The sequence below is a fragment of the Phocoena sinus genome, chromosome 17 (genome assembly GCF_008692025.1).
Source record: "Phocoena sinus isolate mPhoSin1 chromosome 17, mPhoSin1.pri, whole genome shotgun sequence".
NCBI classification, from domain to species: Eukaryota; Metazoa; Chordata; class Mammalia; order Artiodactyla; family Phocoenidae; genus Phocoena; species Phocoena sinus.
Genome location: NC_045779.1, coordinates 51,055,601 through 51,078,957, shown reverse-complemented (window position 1 = coordinate 51,078,957; position 23,357 = coordinate 51,055,601). Strand labels below are relative to the sequence as shown.

At 36.3% G+C, this 23,357-nt stretch overlaps 1 protein-coding gene across 2 annotated transcripts in view; it reads left to right on the top strand.

Moving 5' to 3' along the window:
- Positions 1 to 1,604: 1,604 nt before the first annotated feature.
- Positions 1,605 to 23,357, top strand: part of EIF3E (eukaryotic translation initiation factor 3 subunit E) — a 50,982-nt gene continuing 29,229 nt past the window's right edge. Inside the window, exons 1-7 of one of the 2 annotated variants that reach the window (XM_032609959.1) lie at positions 1,605 to 1,784; positions 7,889 to 8,003; positions 9,611 to 9,728; positions 13,505 to 13,547; positions 14,607 to 14,711; positions 19,839 to 19,964; positions 20,640 to 20,764. In XM_032609959.1, the coding sequence (XP_032465850.1) occupies positions 1,695 to 1,784; positions 7,889 to 8,003; positions 9,611 to 9,728; positions 13,505 to 13,547; positions 14,607 to 14,711; positions 19,839 to 19,964; positions 20,640 to 20,764 (722 nt within the window). In that variant the 5' untranslated portion in view covers positions 1,605 to 1,694. Of the gene's footprint in view, positions 1,785 to 1,883; positions 1,975 to 7,888; positions 8,004 to 9,610; positions 9,729 to 13,504; positions 13,548 to 14,606; positions 14,712 to 19,838; positions 19,965 to 20,639; positions 20,765 to 23,357 lie in introns of those variants that run through there. The other variant, XM_032609960.1, reaches the window with a different exon arrangement.

The following is a 23,357-nucleotide window of genomic DNA, read 5'->3' as shown; positions in this document are numbered from 1 at the left end:
TATAATGGAATATTAATCAGACCTAAAAAGGAATGAAGTACTGATACATGCTACAACTTGGGTGAACCTTGAAAACATTAAGTAAAGTGAAAAAAGTCAGACCCCAAAGGCCATATATCATGTTATTCCATTCATCTGAAAGTCCTGAATGGGAAAATCTACAGAGTGGTTCCTTAGGGCTGTGGTAGAATGAGCAAGAGGAGGAGATAGAGAAGATGAGGTAAGAGAGGTAACGGGTCCGGATGGTGCAGGGCTTTTTAGGCTACTTTGAGACATATGTTTTTCTCTGAGTGAGATTACAAGGCCTGGAGGGTTTTGAGCATAATCTGACTTTTAAAAGTCACTCTGGCTTATATATGGAGAATAAACCACAGGAGGAAAAGAGGGGAAGCAAGGTGATTCGTGAAGAGACTATTTCAAAAACCAAAGCAAGTGATAATGGTGTTTTGGAGTAGGGATTAACTTTGAGGTGGTGTGAACTGATTGATCAGGACATGCTTTAAAGGTAGAACCAGAGGATTTGTTGGTGAAGTCAATGTAGAGTATAAGAGAAAGAGAAAAGTCAAGGACGACTCAAAGGTTTTGGGTCTGAACAACTGGACAGATGGAGTGGGCATTCACTGAGGTGGAGAAGAGTGTAAAAGGAGCAGGTTTTGACGAGCTACATGGGGAATTTGCTTTTGGACACGTTAATGTTGAGATGTTGGCTATAATAGTTTGTGCTGGGGCTCTAATTGGGGAGTTGTCAATGTGTGGATTGCATTTAAAGCCCTTAGGTTGAATGACATCACTTAGGGCATTGGCCTAGAGAGTGAAAAGGTCCAAGACACTCCAAAGGCACTCCAAAATGCAGAGGTCTGAAAGATGACAAGGAGACAAGAGTACTTAGAATAAAATACTCACATTCCCTACCTTAATGGAGACCTGGCCTTTCTCCATGTCTGTAACCTCACTCTCCAGTCTGGTAGGATACTCAGTTTTTGAAGGACACCAAGCCCTTTCCTGTCTCATGGACTTTGTCTTTGCTGTGCTTCCACCAGGCATGTTTCCACCCAGGCTCTAATTTTGGTCACCTGCTTCTCTTACCACAACCTCGACTAAATTGTAACCCTGAGTTTTATCTAAACACCCTAACTGAAAAGCCCCAAACTGGCACCGCGTCCCTCACCTCCCTGCCCCCCCGACACCAAGTTATGGCTTTTACTATAATCTGAAATTATTTCACTTGTTTTTTGTCTAGAAGACCATCCCATCTTAATTTAACAAATGCTTACAAAACGATTACTATACACCAAATAAAAGCTCAGCTATTCCTCCTTGTACTTAATTTTCTGGAGAGCAGGGGCCTCATTATCTTGTCCTTTGCCGCATCTCCAATACAAATGACATTGCCTCAGCAATCAATTCTGAGTTTTCAGTATTTGTTAACGGAACGGATTGCGGGACACCAACAAACTTGCCAACAAAAGGAATTTTGCCCGCCCATCCACCCCGTCCCAGAGTTGCCGGGAAGGAGGAAGGGAGGGAGGACCTCGCGCATGCGCCATTGTTCCCTGAGCGCTCGCGGCTGAACCCCGCCCCTTTCCTTTGGCTGGTTTAACCACTGCACATGCGCAATAAGGGTCTTGTCCGTTCGTTTGTCGACGCTATCAATAAAGTTTTAGCGAGTGCACACTTCTCTTTCCCTTGGCAAGATGGCGGAGTACGACTTGACTACTCGCATCGCGCACTTTTTGGATCGGCATCTAGTCTTTCCGTTGCTTGAGTTTCTCTCCGTAAAGGAGGTGAGTGGGTTTTTGAGCGCGAGGAAGGCGTGGGAGCGCGTGAGATGCGGGGCAAGGCCGAAAGGCGGTGGCGGTAGCCTTAGGCCTTACCCACGTGTGAGGCGGCCATGAGTTTGGTCCCGAGTCGGGCAATAAGGATCTGCTGGTAGTTAAGCGTCGTCCCTGTTGATTAGCACCGCGGAATTCGGCCGTGAGTAGGGGTGAGGTGACAATATGAAACTCGGGAGAAAGGGAGGGGCCTCTGCTTCACTTCTTGAGGTGCCAGTGCCGCTGGGACTTCCGCATCGTTCCTCTTGGAAGTTGACGATTGGCTGGCTTCCCTGTATTAATGCTTGAGCTTAACATAAAGCTGGCTTCGAGAAGCAAATTGGACTTTTAGAGATTTAAATTTTTCTTTTGGGCACAGTAGGAGGGGTGACCTTGGCTTTGTGTTTTTGCTTGCCGGATCGTTTGGAATGATTTTCTTACACTTAAATATCTATAGCCCTTTGGTTTCCGTAAAGTTGTGAGTTCTTTGCGAGGAGTTTAACTGGTGTTTCGGTAAATAGCCACTTCCTAGAAGCGTAGCTTTTTTTTTTTTTGCGGTACGCGGGCCTCTCACTGCTGTGGCCTCTCCCGTTGCGGAGCACAGGCCCCGGACGCGCAGGCTCAGCAGCCATGGCTCACGGGCCCAGCCGCTCCGTGGCATGTGGGATTCTCCCGGACCGGAGCACGAACCCGTGTCCCCTGCATCGGCAGGCGGACTCTCAACCACTGCGCCACCGGGGAAGCCCAAGCGTAGCAGCATATTTTGTCTAGTGGGGAGGGGAACCCAAAAAATAATCCGACAGTAATTTTATCTTAAGAGTTGTTTTTCAGTGTATAGATGTACAGACTTCGAGTGATTTGAATTGGTTGTTAATGTTCATTGAGCTATTCCGGATATCTTGAAAAAGTATTTGGTCCTAGTACCTCATTTAAAAATATCTCAGTCCTAAAAGTTTGGAGATATTAGGCTTAGTTATACCGTAGTTTATTGGGAAATTGATATATTTTAATAGTTACAATAAAGTAATATTACTGTGATGAAGGAATTAGAGTATTGGTCAGAAAAATGCGTTCTATTTCTAGAAGCAGATTAAACCGCAAGTCTACTTAGGGCACTCTAGATTTGGGGAGTAGATTTTGTGTGTTCCAACAGCAATAAAACAAAAAAGCCCTACAAATAAACATCAAATTTTTCTGATAAGTTTTCAAATTTTCCCATGGTTCATTGGATAGGTATAACCCTCAAATTCATATGAACCTTTTCTAAACACCTACACACAACTCTAAAGTTAATGATATTAGGGAACAGCAAAGTTTATTTTCAATAAATATTCAAGAATGCCTCGCCATATAAAGCTTTATCTTGAAATGCTTTTGTCTTGATTTTTCTTTTATAGGTTGTACTTAACCTGTATTGTAGAACTTGCATAAAACAGCCCAGTCTGCCTTCTGTTTCTTTTTTGGATAATTTAGGATAATTTACCAAAGATCAAGGAATAGAAAAATATCCTCTATGCTTCTGAACTAGGCAAACTTCATATTTTTGTAATGTGTCTTTACACTTTTGTTTTTCAATGCAGACAGATGAAAGGGAGGAATACATAAGTGTAAATTAGTTTTTCATAGGGCAAGACCAAAACTGTGAACGGCAGCTGAGAATCAGTGGAAAATAACTGCTCAAAACCTGTTTCCTTGGAGAGAATGTTGGTAAGATGGCTGTGATACACCAAGGGGAAGACAGATGCTAGAGTATTTATTTATCAATTACTAAGTATAGGACTACCATGGAATTGTGAGAAATCCAAGGTAAAATCCAGACATCTCATCACTAAAAAACTCATCCTTTCGTGGAGATAGAGGTCTGTAATTATAAGGCTAAGAGTAATAAATGTCAGAAGTAGTGGCAGAGTGCTATCAAAATTGAAGAGGTACAGAAAGGATTCTGAGGAAGAGAGGCTTGAAGTTGAGTTTTGAAGGCTAGATGGTTAGGATAGTCAATGATCATGACACATGAGGGTATCAATTGAATATATTTATAGTATCAATATATTGGAAAATATAAACTCCATTGGAGCAGGAGCTTTGTTTTATTTCCTTGCTGTGTTCTCAGCAGATAGAGTCTGGCATAAGGGCTTCTCATGATTATTTAATAAATGAGTGAATATATATTTGAGCCTTAGTGTTCTTTATTCTCAAGTGAAGTGGAAGGCCAAATAGTGTTTAGCAGCCTGGGTACTGAATTGGGACCTGAATTAGGATCCTGGCTCTGTCACTTAATACCTTTGTGCACTTGAGAACAGTTTCTTTCCCATCTTTTTTTTTTTTTGCGGTACGCGGGCCTCTCACTGCTGTGGCCTCTCCCGTTGCGGAGCACAGGCCCCGGACACGCAGGCTCAGCGGCCATGGCTCACGGGCCCAGCCGCTCCGTGGCATGTGGGATTCTCCCGGACCGGGGCACGAACCCGTGTCCCCTGCATCGGCAGGCGGACTCTCAACCACTGCGCCACCAGGGAAGCCCCTCTTTCCCATCTTAACTAAGCCTTTTCTCATGCATAAAATGTTGGTACTACCACCAGCCTCATAGGGTTGTTAGAAAAATTACATGAAATAGTACATATAAAGTATTTAGCCTTCTGGGACAGAGTAGGTACTCCTAAGTGTTTTCTATTAGGAGGCTAGGCCATCCTATATGAGAGGGAAGTGAGGCATTCAATTGGCTTTGTTTGTTTTTTTAAGTTTTGTTTGTTTTTGGCTGTATTGGGTCTTCGATGCTGTGTGCAGGCTTTTTCTCTAGTTGCGGTGAGCAAGGGCTACTCTTCTTTGCCGTGCGTTGGCTTCTCATTGCGGTGATTTCTCTTGTTGCGGAGCACAGGCTCTAAGTGCGCGGGCTTCAGTAGTTTGCAGCACGCAGGCTCAGTAGTTGCGGCCCGTGGGCTCTGGAGCTCAGGCTCAGTAGTTGTGGTGCACAAGCCCAGTTGCTCCACGGCATGTGCGATCATCCCGGACCAGGGATCGAACCCATGTCCCCCGCATTGGCAGGCGGATTCTCAGCCACTGTGCCACCAGGGAAGTCCTCAATTGGGGTTTTGAGGAGGGAAATAAAGACTGGAAATGGTGACTGAGGAAACTGACCAAAGACAAATGCAAGGATTGGTAAGTTTGGAGGGCCCAACTGAGATTGGAAATCACACATTTATAAGTGGTCATTCTTGGAGTGAGAGAAACGGTAGTTTATTTGAGTAGTATAGAAATATGTGGAGGTAGGCTGGTGATAAATAAATGCCATCTAGAGATTGATGAAAAGGATTGCTGATTAGAGAAGAGCACAGATGTGATTGAATAACATTATTGCCTAGTTCTGAAACATTTTATAGGTGACCTTAGCCATAACATAGAAAAGAGGTAACTTTTTTCCAGTGCTAGAGATAGACATTGAGTGTATTTGGTTGGAGAAAATGAATGGAATAAATGTTAACCGCTAAAGAGAAGGGCTTTGAAATAGCCAAAAACAATATCCAAACTAATGTAGAAAGTGACAACCAAATAGGGTGATGTAAAAATTAGAAAGAACAGAGGGTATTTTGAGGGTGATGAACCATTTTAGAGGTAATAGTGGAAGAGGTGATGAATGTAAGTTAAAAGTCTTAGAGATGAGCTGATGGAAGTTGTTATGATTTGCGGGATAAAGGAATTTTAAGGCTTGAGGTTTTAGAGAATCATCAGTATGGATGTTGGATTTGTGGAGGATGATAGCAGGAGATGTCAAAAGAAGATTTTTAATCTATTAAAAAGTAGGAGTTGTTTTCAAGGGGTTGATAGACTGTGTTGGCAGACTATAACCTGTGAGCCAAATAGAACCCTCTCTGCCTGTTTTGTATAGTCTCAGCTAAAAAAAATTTTTAACAGGTGAAGATTTGCAACCTTTCTCAATTATAGAACAATAACTGTACACAGGTTAAGTGAAACGTTTCCTGCCCAAAAAGAATTCCATTCTTCTCATTAGTAGAACTGTATTACAGAAAATTTTATAACATATTATATTTTTTATTTCAAAAAGAAAATTGAAGCTTTTCTCTCTTATGGTACTTATATATAGTATCCTTGATTTTTGCTTTTTGGCTCACAAAATCTTACTGTCTCTTCTTTACAGAATAAATGTGCCTATGAGATAAAATTTAGAGAGGATGATATAAGCAGATATAGATTTAAGAAGAGCCCAGTGAGGTCTGATGGCAGAGGAGAAATGCTTTGGATCTGCAGTTGGGAGAAATATTACAAATTAAAAGCTATTGATGAAGTGGTGAGGAGAGGTGGCATGCCAGGAAGAGGATGTTTTCACCTAAGATTAGGATTTCTATGGGGCAAACTGAAAGAAAACTTTTTTTTTTTTAAAGTAAACTTTTTATCAAGTATAATATGTGAACAGAAAAGTGAGCTGGGCTTTCCTGGTGGCGCAGTGGTTGAGAGTCCGCCTGCTGATGCAGGGGACACGGGTTCGTGCCCCGGTCCGGAAGGATCCCACATGCCGCGGAGCGGCTGGGCCCGTGAGCCATGGCCGCTGAGCCTGCGCCTCCAGAGCCTGTGCTCCGCAACAGGAGAGGCCACGGCAGTGAGAGGCCCGCGTACCGCAAAAAAAAAAAGAAAAGTGAGCAAATATAAATGCTTTTTTTCCCCAAAGGAAACACACTTATGTGTGACCACCATCCAGATCAATAAATAAAACGTTGCAAACATCCTAAATAACTGCAATTTATTTATCCAGTCTAACGTTGATAGGACTTGGCTGTTAGAAATAGTTCTGCTGGGAACATTCTTGGTAATGTCCTTTGAGTATACGTACCCATTTCTCTTGGGTACTTAGGCGTAGAATTGCTGGGTTAAAGAATATTTTAGCTTTAGAAGATAAAAACAGTTTTCCAAAGTGGTTGTAGTTCTACCAGCAGAGAAAGTGTTCAGTTACTCTGCAACTATACCAACACTGGTATTGTCCAGTTTTTTTAGTGTGATTTTAATTTACATTTCCTTTATGACTGATGCGGTTGAGGGCTTTTTCTGGTGTTTGTTGGCCATTTGGTTGTGCTCTTGTGGAGTGCCTATTAAAATCTTTTAGCCATGTTCAATTGGATTGTCTATTTTTTCTTACTGTTTTGTAGGAGTTCGTTATGTAGTTTGGAAGGTTCAGGTTTGATCTCATGGCTATACCGTTTGACCACCTTTATCTTTTCTTTTCATGGGTAGTAAAATGTTGTATAATCTTCCTTCATTTTTCTTTGCTTGACAAAATTAGATTTAGTACAAAAATCTTTTCTTTTGCTGAAACCTTATCTTGACTATTTGATTAAAAATTGTTTTGAATTATGTTACTGTCTCTCTCCTTGAATGCTATTGTGTAGAATCCTTAACATATTGCTCAGTACACTTCATGTTTATGTGAGTTTGCTTATGTATCTATTTGGTTCCTGAACTGTGGGTTAAATTACGTTTCTTGAACTCTTTGCAGAAGCTAAAACCTGATATGACAAGGTTGACTGAAAGAATGGGTGCCAGTTTGTTTCAGGGGTGTGGATGGGAAGCATTATAAAGGATTTTAACTATTTAGTGGAAAAGTATGTGGGGGAAAAAGGAGAGGCCACCTCAAGGAGAAATGGGTAGGCATCATGTGGATGTGAGAGAGACTAAGAAGGTAAAACATTTAAGGGTTGATTCTTAGTTACCTGAATGTGGAGAGGAGTCAACAATACTATGTGCTTATCAGTGGAGTTGGTGTGGTTTATTTACTCACAGCCTTGTTCTAGAAAGACTAAAAGATGACTTGTAGGGACACATTATAAAATGAAGTTGGTGGGAATGGCTTTGTGGTATGTAATTGCCTTTATTTTAAAGTTGCTAGGTAAACAAAATATTTTATGTCTCTGTAGGCTGATTGCTTGCCTTTCTTGTAGGAGGGTGAATTAATAGTATATATTTTATTAAAAAAATAATTCAGGACATATGTTTCCAGGTACCCTATCTTAATATTAACCACTTTACTTGAGGGAACTTCAATTTATTCATTAGAAAGTAATTTTCTCTTGCAGATATATAATGAAAAAGAATTGTTACAAGGGAAATTGGATCTTCTTAGTGATACCAACATGGTAGACTTTGCTATGGATGTATACAAAAACCTTTATTCTGATGATATTCCTCACGGTAAGTTTTGTCATTACATCTGAAGCTTGACTTGTGAGCTGAGGCCATGTGTATTAAAAGTTTTGTGATTTATAAAAGTGCTTTAGCCAGAAGTCTTAATAATTATTTGAATGATTTAAAAGTTCTTTGGATGAAAGGTAATATGAAGGTTACAGGTCTTCTAAAGCAGTGGTCCCCACCCTTTTTGGCACCAGGGACCGGTTTTGTGGAGGACAGTTTTTCCCTTGCGGGTGGCAAGGGGATGGTTCAGGGGGCAGTGCAAGCGATGGGGAGCTGCAGATGAAGCTTTGCTCCCTTGCCCGCTGCTTCCCTCCTGCTGTGCGGCTGGATTCCTAACCAACTGGTCTGCAGCCCGGGGGTTGGGGACCCTGTAAAAGGTGTGAAACTACTTTAAAACGTGGTCATCAAATGTCTGCAGTTCATAGTATGCAGCATCAAAGTTGTACTTATTAATCAGATTGCTTCTTTAGAATTATCTGGGAATTTTGCAGTTTTTTGACTTTTTCAGTTGGCATCTTGTGTGCCTTAGAGATTTCTTTTTTGTCTTGAAGCATCTGGGTTCTCAAAAGCATGGTCCCCAGAACCAGCATCCTCAGCTCACCTGGGAGAACTTGTTAGAAATGCAAGTTCGTGGGCCATACCCACAGATCTACTTAACCAGAAAATGTTGGCTGAAGACCAGCACTCAAATTAGGGAACTACTGTGGTATATTTCAAAATCCTTGTTTTCTGTAGTAATAGATGTTCTTAAAACAAGCAAACAGAAAAACCCACTATGCACATAGTATTTTAAAAGATTATAAGAACTCAGTAGAGAAATACAGTTTACTTTGTTTAAATTGACATTTTTCAAAATTTGATCACAGATCCCATCTGTGTTTGAGAAACACTCTCCTAGTATTAGTACTTTCTAGTATATAATGTAGAAATTATTACATAAAACATAATCACTATTTTGACTTCTATTATAGTTCCCTGCAAGAACAGTAGCTCTTTAAATTTTAGTTTGTGGTAAAAAAGTAAACTATTTCTTAGTGAAACTTTAAAACATGCTAACAGGGTAAATTATGTGCAAGTTTTCTCTGACTTCATGATGTGGTAAAAAGAAACTATAGAATTGGTTTTGAGAGATTACCGAACTAGATTTAAAGTGAAAAGAGAAATTATTGACTGGATTTAAATTCCATTCAACCTAGTTGAAAACCTGTAGTAATAATATGTAAACCCCTCTGAGCCTCTTCAGAAACTGTGGGATAATCTCCTGAAAGAATTCAATGAAAACAAATATAAAAACACTGAGGATGAAGTCTCTGAAATGTAGAGTTAGATAATTGTTTCCTCAACAGCTCCTTCTCCTAGGCTGTATCTGTATATTCCTTAGTTTCTTCTAAGAGTAAGAAGAGGATTCACTGTTCCTTTATGTGCCTTTGCAGTGCTAGAAAGAAGAAATTGGATCTGAGGAAGTTACTGAGTTGGTGGCACCTGGCATATGCATATATTGGGGATAAATAAATGCACAATTTAAATAGACTGAAAAACTTCCAGAGACATCCTCATAGTGAGCAATATAGTTTAACATTATAGTACTCCTTTGCATTTTTAATTAGCTTTGAGAGAAAAAAGAACCACCGTTGTTGCACAGCTGAAACAGCTTCAGGCAGAAACTGAACCTATTGTGAAGATGTTTGAAGATCCAGAAACTACAAGGCAAATGCAGTCAACCAGGTAACCTCTTTTTTTTTAAATTATTTTATTGAAGTATAGTTGATTTAGAGTGTTGTATTAATTTCTGCTGTACAGCAAAGTGATTCAGTTATACATATATATACATATTATTTTTCGTATTCTTTTCCATATGGTTTATCACAGGATATTGAAAATAGTTCCTTGTGCTATACACTAGGTCCTTGTTAGTTATCCATTCTGTATGTAATCGTTTGCATCTGCTAATCCCAAACTCCCAATCCATCCCTCCACCACCCCCTCCCCCTTGGCAGCCTCAAGTCTGTTGTTCTCTGTGTCTGTGAGTCTGTTTCTGTTTTGTAGTTCATTTGTGTCATATTTTAGATTCCACATATAAGTGATATCATATGGTATTTGTCTTTCTCTTTCTGACTTACTTCACTTAGTATGATAATCTTTGGGTCTGTCTATGTTGCTGCAAATGGCATTCTTTCTTTCTTTTTTATGGCTGAGTAATATTCCATTGTGTATATATACAACATCTTCTTTATTCATTCATCTGTCATTGGACACTTAGGTTGTTTCCATGTCTCGGCTATTGTGAATAGTGCTGCTATGAACATAGGGTTTCATGTGTCTTTTTGAATTATGGTTTTATCCAGGTATATGCCCAGGAGTGGGATTGCTGGATCATATGGTAACTCTATTTTTAGTTTTTTAAGGAACCTCCATACTGTTTTCTACAGTGGCTGTATCAATTTACATCCCCACCAACAGTGTAGGAGGGTTTCCTTTTCTCCACACCCTCTCCAGCATTTGTTTGTAGACATTTAATGATGGCCATTCTGACTGGTGTGAGGTGGTACCTCACTGTAGTTTTGATTTGCATTTCTCTAATGATTAGCAATGTTGAGCATCTTTTCATGTGCCTGTTGGCCATCTGTATGCCTTCTTTGGAGAAATGTTTATTTAGGTCTTCTGCCCATTTTTCGATTGGGTTGTTTCTTTGTTGTTGAGTTGTACGAGCTGTTTGTTGTGTTTTTGTTTGTTTGTTTTTGCCACAGCATGCGGGATTTTAGTTCCCTGATCAGGGATTGAGCCCTTGCCCTTGCAGTGGAAGCGCAGAGTCCTAACCACTGGATTGCCAGGGAATTCCCTGTATGAGCTGTTTGTGTATTTTGGAAATTAAGCCCTTGTTGGTTGTATCATTTGCAAATGCTTTCTCCCAGTCAGTAGGTTGTCTTTTCGTTTTGTTTATGGTTTCTTTTGCTGTACAAAAGCTTGTAATTTTGACTAGGTCCTATTTGTTTATTTTTGCTTTTATTTCTGTTGCCTTCAGGTAACCTCTCCTTAATTTGAATTCTAAAAATTCTGTTTTCTGGATTAATACAAATGTTAATTCATACTTTAGTAACCCAGTCTAAAAGTTCACAGTTTAAGAGATAGCTTTATCTGTTTTTTTCATTTATCTTTATTGTGTAGGGACGAGGAAGTCCTTAATTATAAATGTTAATAGCTAAATTTTTTTTAGAACTTCTTTACCAGTTAATCCAAATCTGATTATGCTGAGCAGCTCCCCCCTCCTCCCCCCTTCCCAGGGGACATTTGGAATGCCTGGAGACATTTTTGGTTGTCACAGCTGGAGAGGTGCTACCAGCATCTAAAGAGGAGAGGGCAGGGATGCTGTTATACATCCCACAGTGCATCAGGCAGTACCCTCACTTCCCCCAAAAGAATTACCCAGCTCAAAATGTCATTAGTCCTGAGGTTGAGAAACTGTGCCTGGGCAATACCTAGAGTACATGGGTTGCTCAATGTATGGGAAAACTGAGCTCACTTTATCACTTTGCTACGTTGTCTCATGTCCTTCCATGCTCAGCCCAAGGAGGGTAGTATAGAGCTGATACGGTTATATTTTATTCCTGATTTCCTCTTAGCTAGAAATAGACTTATTGTTTAGTTTACAAAGAAAGCATGTTACCCTACTCTGGCTTCACTAATTGAAGCCCTTTGGGTCATTAAAAATGTTTAAAAATAGTCTTCTACTAAAATTGAATATTGCCATTGTGGTAAATCTTTTCTATCAATATAGTCACCTGAGGAATTGTTTAGGATTTTACCATGTTGCACCTTGAGTTCTTAGGATATGTCATCAAACCAAATTTTTAGAGCGATTGGCTCTTAAGTTTTCATTTGTGACTTGAGACAGGTATGTTTTAGAAAAGCAGCAAATACTATACAATTACTATACCTTACTATAATGTGCCATGTTATATAGTATGTATATATATACAGAGATAACTATATCTTAACAAAGCTATTATATATATGTATTTTCATATATATGTATATAGCTTGTATATAGCTATCTCCCTGTGTCTGTGTATACTAGTATACACTTAGAATATCATGAGTAATTGTAGCCCTTCAAGTCACATGTAAGTGCCCACAAAGGGACAGCTGAAATAATCCAGATGTTAGGGTACAACAAAATTTAGGATTTTAATTCTAAGTTTAGTGTAGTCACTTAAATACTGGGAAGTAATTGGATTAAGGTATGAATAAGATGAATATAGATTTGTTCACTAAATATTAGAAAAAGATAACTCCTTTTAGCTTAATAGGCAATAAATTGGAGATAAATGAAAGGATGGAAATGAGGTAAAAACTTGTAATCTAATTTATAACCTATTCATTTTCAAAGTAATAACCTCTCCCTGCCGATTCCCCATTTTAAAATTTCATTGAATATGTAGTTTTGTACTTCTCATACTTTCCCAGAAATATCGTATCAGCCAGAGGACAGTGATTATATACCTGAGGTGTAAGGCGTATAACACAAAGTTATTCACCATGACCTACAGCAAGTGTTAAGTGGTTTTTTTTTTGAGATCTCTTTATGTTAAAATTTCATGCATGTTTTTATTTAGTATTATAATATGTTCATGTTAATTTTAGTGGTAACATATCCCCTCCCCATTAAACCTTCAAGTAAAATTATGCTCCCAAAAGACATGCCACGGTATTCATTCTTACAATGAGCGTAAGAAAATGGTTTCATTTTTGCAAATGCCCAGAAGGCGGGCAACTCTGCCACCTGTCACTTGTTCCTTGGTGTCTTTGTCATCAATTTGTCTTTTACAAGGCTGCCAACATCTCAAGTTATGCAAAGCTAATTTAAAAAATGTTACATTGGGTTATTTGACACTTTGGTATGAATAATGATCATATAGAGTATGTAGCATAGATAGCTTGTGAGTTAGGCATGATTTATTAGTCTTGTAAATTTGCCAAATCACTGTCCGTATGAGAAATACTAACATTGTGGAGGGGGACAAAATTTATGTACAGGATTAATTCCTGCTTGTTTGTATAGTGCATTATTTCCATTTCTATCCTATTTTAAGAATATATTACCTATTAGAAAAGTATCCTCAAGAGAACAGATTCCATTCTCAGTAGGTTAACACCTAAGTAGACCTCACTGACCTCACTATAAGAATAGTCAGAATGTTCTGGTTTTATTACCTAAAAAACTTAGATCATGTGGTGAATCAGAACACATGATTTTCAATTAGAGCTAAAGAAACCTGAAAGTGAAATGTTAAGTTTGCAGTCGTCCTTGAGTTCCTATTCCTTATGTTCAAAACATGTAATGTTCTGTTTATTTTATTCTGGAAGTCTTATTTTATTTTTAATGTTTAAGTATTAATATAATTAAATTGGCTTTATGTGAGTAATAAGATAGAAGTTGAATAGGCTTGTTTTGTTTTCTGTGGTCTATAAATTACAATAATTTTTGTTTTTTTATTATTAAGGGATGGTCGGATGCTGTTTGACTACCTCGCAGACAAGCATGGTGTAAGTGGTCTTTTAAAAAATTGTTTAGTTGTCATGTTGTAATAAGGCTAATTAAAGAATAGTGCCGTATAGATAGATTCATGGCTTGACAAGAGTATAATTTCCAGATTAAGTTATTAGACATAATACCTGGTATGATTTTGAAACTTTAGTTTTTAAAAATTGGTCCTGATTGGAAAATAATATACTTACCTTTTTAGATAACAGAAATTCTCAAATTGTTTGTTCCAGAATGATCATGTAATAGTTAGCATTTTATATTTCTGATGGATAAACAAGTGGGTAAAAACAGAACTAAATTTGAATTAGAATACCTTGAGCAATAGCATTAAGCTGCCTTGTGGAATACAGTAGCCCTTGACATTACCAAGACCTTCATAAACCCCCATATAAAGGAATGTTGTTATAGGCTTTCCTAGTCATCTCCCAGTCTCCTTCCCCTTGCGTTAACTCAAAGTGTGAGGCTATGTATATAATCAGTTCTTTAACTTGCATTCAAGTTTTATCATTCATTTAACAATTATTGTAACAAGAGACATGCTGACCACTGCAAAATTACTTTCTGGTTTCCATATAGAATGTTTGGTGTATTTGTTAATGTTCTGGTTCGGAGCCCTTCTCTTGATTTTTTGTCTTTCACTTTGCTTGCATCATTAACTGTAAAAGTTGGTGTAATTTGGGGGCCAGTTTTTTCAGAGAACTAAAGTTTACTATACACATTATTTGTACAGAATCACAAAATCCTCACAGGGATGCATATGCTTGCTAGTTGTCTAAGCTCATTCACCAGCTAAGGGACTCACACATCAGACCTTCAGCTGTAATTCAAGTTTGTATCACAACAAAGTAGGTATTGTTACAGTTCAGAACTATGAAAGTTAAATCCAACAATTCCTAATATGTATTTTAACGGTCATGTGCTTTTCTGATTTTTGGGGGCGGGGGGAGGGTAGTAACTTTTGAAAGAATTGATATCTGGGGATATTTGAAAGAGTAAATGGTTTGAATTTTAAAACTCAAAATTAAAAAATAGAATTTAAGCTTTTTTCCCTTTTTTAGTTTAGGCAGGAATATTTAGATACACTCTACAGGTATGCAAAATTCCAGTATGAATGTGGAAATTACTCTGGAGCAGCAGAATATCTTTACTTCTTTAGAGTGTTGGTAAGTAATTTTTTTTTTCTTTTTCTTCTCTTTTGTAGGTTGCCTTGGTTCCTTAAAATATGTCTGTAGATTTGATCTGCCCATTAAGTTTTCAGCAGTTATTGGCAAAAGGAGAAAAAAATAAACTTTCAACAAAACCAAATAGAAATAGGAAACCTTATTTCAGGGCCTCAAAATTTGGAGGGAGATTTAACTTGTCCTTGAAATCCAAAAGTAGGAACCACTAATTTTTCATTTTATGTGTAATTGTATGATTTTAGCATTAGAATTCTGTCATGTAGTGAATTTGTTATAGTATTACTGTACAGCACAGTGAGTGGCACATTGTGGGTGCTTAATATTTACTGAATAAATCTATTATTCCTAATTTTAATTCAATATTTTGTGCTGCATATATTCCTTGAATTTGTTCTAAGCAGCTGTGGAATTCTAATGGTATCTGAAAAGATTTTATGCTTTAATAGTAACTTTTTTCTATTTATTTCTGCCCTCAGGTATTAGACTACAAAGCTCAATTTCTTTTCATTATGTAGGGAGTAGATGAGTTTAAATAGTACTGCTAGAAAAAATCCCTAACCTTTTTTTCTTCATTTGTCTACTTGACAAGTTTCCTAGATTCATTGTGCTTGTTAGGGAAGGAGAGTTGCATGAAGCCAAAGGAAAAATCAGGATTTCACATTGACAGATTTCTTTCTTATTCTGCCTTCTGTTTAGGTAATTATATTAATAAATGCCTTCTAAAGTTACCAAAATTCTCTTGTTTTAACTAGCGTCTCATTTGAGAAATTATAATTTGTTACTTTGGATTAGTAAGCAAGTACCTACATCTCTGATAATGTCTAGTTAACCCTAGAAATTGGGAAATGACCTCTTTAAGACAGGGACTTTTTGTCTTCCAACCTTGGAAGAGTCCGTTCTTTCTGTCTCTATTTTCTGGTGCCTTTTTTCTTTTAGCCCCGCAAGTCACAAAGAAAAGACTCAATGGCTGCTATCTTTGGTTGTTCTCTAGGAAATTAAATTTTCCTTTTTTGCAAGTGAGGAAAGAGTTCAGTATTATTAAATCGAATAAATCCTACACTTAAAAAAAGTGCTTAGACAACTTCATTTTTTAAAGTACCATCCTTCCTTCAAAGAAATAAAGATTTCAGTTTATTTCCAAGTTTGATTTGAAAAAAAAATTATCCCATTTGTAAACGAATTCTTAATTTACAGTTTAGCTGTGGTTAGCTTGCAAGTGCATTGAAGGTAATGGGTGATGCTAAATTTGTAGCAGCTTATCAGAAAATTCCATCAGTTTTACTTTGAATATTATGAAGGATTTAGGAGAGCAAAAGTTGATTACTTTGGAAATGTAAACAGCTTAGACGAGGATTGTAAAATCAGAAGCCTGATATGATTACAGGTACATGAAAAGAGTTGGTTATTCATATCATTTGTTAATGCTGGGAGTGAATTTTGAGAATGAAGATTTAGTGTCATGTTAGAGTTCTAGCACAGTAAATTTATTGTTGCTGGTCAGTGAGTGAATGTGCCATTTTGCTAAGACATGGAAACTTAAGGTAACTGCTGGAAATCCAGATATTGAAACTCTTCTAGCATATCCACCCTTGAAAGCAGATTGGTATGAAGAGCCAACTGTAATGACATGGACTTGAGCCAGAGTAGTATGCATGAATCTTTTGGGGATTAAAAAACTTGCTACACTGCTGCAAAAAGCTTTTATCCTAACACATGTAACATATTTTAGTTTTAATAGTATTATTATGTTTATGTAGTATGGTTTCATAATTAGTCTGAAAATTTCTGCATGTGATAGGTATATACTTAAAAGTTTGCAGAGTTTTTATATTTACTTTTGTAAAATACAAAGATCTAATTAAGTTTCCTGTCTTAAAAAATTCTGGGTTGATCTTAAGCTTTTACATTGCCTAGCAGATCTTATGATGGAACTCAAATGATGTTTAAGTGATTGAATACCATGGTCTGGATACAAAACTAATGTTTTACGTTAAGAGCAGTCAAAATATAGTGATTGGATAGTGTTCAGAAATTAGGTGCAGTTCATTTTAGTTTTTGTCCCATCTTGTGCCACAGAACAATTGAGTTACGTGGGAGGTGGTTACTTCATGTTGGCATATTGATAAAGGCTAACTAAGCTAAGTTTAAAAATGGATTATTTACTTTTTCTTTTGATTAAGATAGGCACCACTAATGAAATCTTGTTAATAGCAAAGATAAAAATCCTGTTTTGGATTTGGGATAAATAATGTCAGTGTTTTTGCTTATTAGTTATTTAATTTTACTTTTTTGCAAATGGCCTGTTTTCATTTCTTTTCTGGTGGTTGATTATTCTTTTAAATCTATGGTTAGGGAAACATAAGCTATGAAAGAACCATTGTAACTATGATCTGAGATTAGAATTTGACTCTCTGAGTGACCTATTGTAGGTTAGTGTTGTATAAATTAAAGCTGTATGACCCTAGAATCTACTTTTATTTTTAAAAGACTTCATGGCTTTTAGAATACACCAAGTGCTTAAATGCACCCTATTTGATTGTGAAGCTTCTTTGAATCATGCTCTAAGAAATGCATTAATTTGAATTGAAATGGTAGGGCAGATTTGTTAGGAATTTTTGAACATCTTTGTTCTAAAAGTTATTAATTTATAACTGTATTGTAATTAATCACTGTATTGTAATTATTTTGTTAAAATTTGCCCTCACTGTGGCCTTCGGTCTGGCTCCAAAGTATAACCCCTCTCCTCATCCAGCAGCTATTTGAAATAAAAGTGATTTTAAGATGCTAGGACTGTTGGTGATCATATTTGTGTGTGTGTGTTTCACTCAGAATTTAAAGTTTATCTACTGTAAGTACTTGCCATTCGATTTAAAGGTACTTTCCCTTGACTCAAGAAAGCTTGAGTAATGATGATTTGGTGAAGTTTTAGGCTCTTGACTGAAGATTTGGATCTGATGTACTCTGTTAATGTCACTGTAAAAGACATCTATTTCATATCGATTCTCAGATATATTTTTATCCCACTTTAACATCTAAAATTAGGATGTGTCCTGAATTGACCTAAAATAATATACCATAAAATTGATGACATCTTAGATTCAATGAAATATTAGTACTTAGATTTCTTTGTAAGGATAAAACGTTTTATCCTTTGTAATTTGAACAATAATTTTATGGATTTTTATATAAGGTTTTTTTGATTTCAGTGAGTTTTGACAAATGCACATACCTGTGCAACTACCACCAAATCAAGATAAAAAATATTTCTGTTACCCAGAAAGACCCCTTTTCCCCCTTTGCAGTCATACCTCATCTCTGGTTCATCCACTGGTCTGCTTTCCATCCCTGTAGATTAGTTTTGTCTGTTCTAGAATTTCATGTAAGTGGAATGATATATGTAAGCTTGTGCCTGGCTTATTTTGACTAGCAAGTTTTTTGAGATTCGTTTATATTATTGTATGTATCAGAAGTTTGATTCTTTCCATTGCTGACTAGTATTCCATTCTATGAATATACTGCAGTTTATTCATCTATTGATAAACATTTGGATTACTTCTGGGTTTTGTCTATTTCAAATAAAGACATGAATATTCATATACAAGTTTCTTGTGGACATACATTGTAATAATAATAAGAACCAGTGATTTCATGATTATGTTACAAATTTTAATTTGCAAATTTAGTCTCTACTATTTGCCTGTTCTGAGAGTTTGCTAAAGTGTTTTCCTGTACATTTGAATTAATTACTGACATCAAAGGAAGAATTTCAGTATAGGCAGAGTCTGACTTAGGTATGATTTTGATCCTCATAGTTTAGGCAACCTATAATACTCTGATATAATCATTTCTATTCTCATTATCATTGGGGTAATGACTCACATTTCCCAAGTTTTTATCATGTGTCACATGATGTTGTAATCTTTTTACATGTATTACATAATTTAAGTCATACAACAACTGAGGTGGCTTCTGTTACTAGCCCCATTTTATAGATGAGGAAGCTAAAGCACAGATGGTTCAGCTGCTTATAGTAAGTGGTAGAGCCAGAATTATTGGTGGTTGGATTTCCAGTCCTGCCCATATGATTTTATTTAACTTGTAATTATAATATGTACCAATAGTACTTTACAATTAATAGTACCATGTAAGTGCTTCAGTGAAAAATTCAAAATTTCAGCTTGGGGTATAGAAATGTTTTCTCCCTCCAGTACTCTCACTTGCTTCTGCTGCTTTAGCACAGTTCAGAGTCATTATATCCACTTTGCCTTGTTTTGAGAGTCCTGCTTTGCTTGGTTTTGTTATTAGCCTAGTCCTTATAGGTGTTTGGGTTTATGACCCACTTGCATCAATGGCAAGGAGAGATAGAGTGACCCTCATTCCTCCTTTTTTGTAGGGTTAAGACTGCAGTATGAAATTTTATAGCTTTTATGATTAGAAGTATAATTTTCAACAAATTATGCTCTCCGTGCATCAGTTCCCCTCTTTAAAATAGGGATAAAAATTATTATTTACCTTCCAGGGTTTTAGGGTTATACAAGAAAATGAACTTCTGTTTCTCAGTACATATTCCTTTGATAATTATTAATGTTATTAACCAGTAGACCTGCTTTTTTTTCTCTCTATGACCTCTTCCATTTATATCATAGTTTGTAAGTTTTTTTGTTCTGGAAATAATTTTTCTAAATTTTAGATGAGACACTCAATTCTTGATTTTCACATCTTCACTCCAGGAATTTTTAGCAGCAAATTGCCTCTGAATCTAACTTTGTTTGCAAAGTTTTGAGTCCCTAAAATTTGATTAATTGTGTATAAATGGTCTGAAATGGGTTACACTAAAACACTGGTGCTGTATCCTAGTTTTAAGTTATTTATCTTCTGATCTAGACTGACTATCAAAGACCTGAGTTTTTTTAGTAAATCAAGTTAAATGAAATCTATTTGAATCAGCTTAACCGGTGTGATCCAAATAAGGGCTTATATAACTGGAGTTTGGGGAAGAGTGCTATAGATCTTTTAGTAGGCCTGAGGAATATGTAGGGTATAAAATATACATTATCTTTTTTTCCTCCAGAGTATTGAGACTATAATTAATTATGATTGCTTAAACAGGTTCCAGCAACAGATAGAAATGCTTTGAGTTCACTCTGGGGAAAACTGGCCTCTGAAATCTTAATGCAGAATTGGGATGCAGCCATGGAAGACCTTACACGGCTAAAAGAGACCATAGATAATAATGTGAGTTACACTTTTTCAGGGTGATTTTCTGAAATTTCTATGTATCCTTTATACTTTCTGATAAGGAGAACACTGTGTACTTTAAAAAGGAAGGAGGAAAGGGAGGGAGACTAAACTAAAATGTTGACCTGATATAAAAATCACAGTGGGTTAGTGGCTTGATTAGTTTTACTGAATCTCCTTGAAGGAAGCTGTCAAACTTCTTTTGGTTCTTAGAGAAAATAACTCAGTTTTCATTTTTGTTAGAGCTGTGGTGCCTCTTTGATCTGTTCCAGTGGAAATGACATAATACTCTTAGTGCCACCCATTATTGAAAGTCTAATGCAGAAGATGACAGTTTTCATCTACTATTAATGTCTAATAAAACTTATTATGAAGTGTTTAATTTAGTCCTTGCTTATGAAATGTTTTCTGAAATAAGTATAACTTGGAACCTCTGTAAAAATGGCTTAGTGGACATTGTTGAATCTGTCTCTGAGAACAGGGAAATTTTGAATGTCAGGGGTCATGCAGAGAGTAGAGTGGTCTGGGGGATTGGACTTTGATCATAATGATCACTGTGCATGCTTTAGAAGGTTCTCATTTAAAATAAAATTCTGAGATCAGGCATGTTTATTCCCTTTCATCTTTTTCATATATTAATATTTCCTATGTATACCTTTTTTAATCCTTTAGTCTGTGAGTTCTCCACTTCAGTCTCTTCAGCAGCGAACATGGCTCATTCATTGGTCTCTGTTTGTTTTCTTCAATCACCCTAAAGGGCGTGATAACATTATTGATCTCTTCCTTTACCAGCCACAGTAAGTTATTTCACTGTATAGTTTTGACTTTAATTATATGAAATCAAATAGGATTTTTAAAATTTAAAATGTACTTCTCTCTAACATTTGAATTTGTTGTCACATTTTTTCCCCTCTTCATGTGGTAGATTTGCTTGTTAATTGAAAAAGCTTACATGTAACTCTTAAGTAAATTATTTGGTAAAAGTATACTCTTAAGCCCTTTAAAGTGCTATTTAAGTTTGGTCCCTGGGCCAGCAGCATCAGTATCATGCAGAGTCTCAGGCCTTATTCTAGAAGAACTAAATCAGAATCTTCAACATAAGAAGAACCCAGGTAATTCATGTATACATTAAAGCTTTAGAATTAAGGCTCTGGGCCATATTATTTGGAAGGAAGATACACATTCCAAGAGAATTCCTTTTATATCCTCTTTGTTCCATCATCCAGCTTTTGGTGATAAGAAATTCACTGCTTTATGAACTAGACTGTTCTACTGTTAGCTAGAAATCATTTTTAAAAATTTATTCTTCCATTTGAGGTCAATGACTCTGAATATTCTATTATTTCTTATTTGGTTGGAGCAACAGAAAACTAGACTGCTTTATGAAAATACTTCAGATACTTGAAGATAATTTTCCTTATTTTTCTTTCCTTCAGGCTAAATATCTCTAGTTTTATTAAGTAATGTAGTTTGTCACATTCTTTAGTATTTTGGCTGCTGTTCTTAGGTAACCATCAGTTTATCCACAGCTTTTAAAAAATCTGGATCTTTAAAATTGAAAGCTTATTCTAGGATTGTTATCTCAGCTTTATAGATTACAGTGGCAATATTAGCTCCTATGACCAGTACATATACTTATATTAATTTAGCCCAAGATTGCATTCTTGGTATGACTTATTGACTGCATTGTTGGTTAAGTCTCACATAACACTTTGAGCCATATTTTTGTTATTTTTAACTCAATTTAAGATGGAGATCCTAATACATTTCAGTTGATATCTGCTTATTGTCTGTCAAATTAAGATTTTAACATTTTTTTCTAAAATGCATATTTAATTTACAGAAGTATAGTTTAGGAATAGATGGTGTAATACCCATCTAATAGAAAATCAATGAACATTGAACAGTGTATTTTTAAATTTTTTTGTAATTTTTTAAGTCTTGAAAATAAGGTAATAATATGTTAGCGATATTTTTATATAAGTTGATGAAATATAATCGTCTAAACTGAGTCACATGAATAAACATGTTCTTTAAATACTCCGTTTAGTAAGATTTTTGAGACTATAAAATATTTGACCTATTCAGTTAAGTTGTTAACATAATCATCTGAACTTTAAATTTAAGAGAAATGAAGTTATTGGTGGCGATACAGATGAAAAATATTTGCCAACCAAGAATTGCCAGTGATTTTTAAATGTAGAAATGGAGGAGTTTTTTGTTTTTTTTTTTTTTGATGTGGACCAATTTTTAAAGTCTTTATTGAATTTGTTACAATACTGCTTTTGTGTTTTTGGCCACGAGGCATGTGGGATCTTAGCTCCCCAACCAGGGATTGAACCCACACCCCTGCATTGGAAGTCTTAGCCACTGGATCACCAGGGAAGTCCCAGGGAGCCATTTTTAAATGGTTTAAATTGTGTTTTCTGCATTAAATGCTAAATGTTCCCCTGAATCTGTCAAATAGAAGCACTTTTATCAGAAATATGCTTGGCTTATTTTTTTGTATTAACATCACAACTTAAGTTCAGTATTAATGTATTTAGTTAGTATTTGCATGACACGCAGGTCCAATTTGTTAAAACTGAACACAGGCAAAGAAGTTTTCGTAATAGGAAATTATTTCGATCTTCCCTTGAAAAAACGAAACTACCTGGCATTAAGTGAAGTAGAAGATGGTGATTCCAGCATTAAATTTTAAATGTAAATTATAAGAGATAAGATTTTGTAATTTACATGGTATTATAGTTATTTCTTCTTTTATTAGAGATGTTCAAGTATGCCTTCTAGATTCACATTCACTAATGTGAACATAAAAGCTTCATTCTGTCTGAGCTGTTGTTCCTCCTTTACTGAAGAAACCCTATTTTGTGGGAAATCTAAAAATTTTAAAGCTATATGTTTTACTGTTTGCTGGATGCTATGATAGATTGTAATCTGGAAAGTTATATATAAATTGTAGTCCATATGTTACATTAAGTAAAAAGCTCTTGGGAAAGGTTAAAAAAGAAAAGCCACTGTGTACTAAAATAAGATCCTACAAGGGTGGTATTATTTTGTTCTGGCTTTTGTATAGGAAGCATGCAACTTTATTTGTACAGTATCCTAGGGGTTGATTTGTGAAGAACAAAGCTGAACCAACCTCAAAAAGACTGAGTATAAAACCAGAATGCCATCATTATTTGCAATGAGAAGTGCTTAGAGGACTAAGTACATGAAACATGACCAGATTGTTCTGACCCTATAGGTTTAATACATAGGAAGCTGTAGAATACAGAAGATTCCTTTATGAATATTTGGAATCAGAATAGAAAATTAATTTATGTGACTGGAATGTTTCATGGCACCATCAGATTAAGCATCGGGTTAACATTTCCATTTCCACAATAG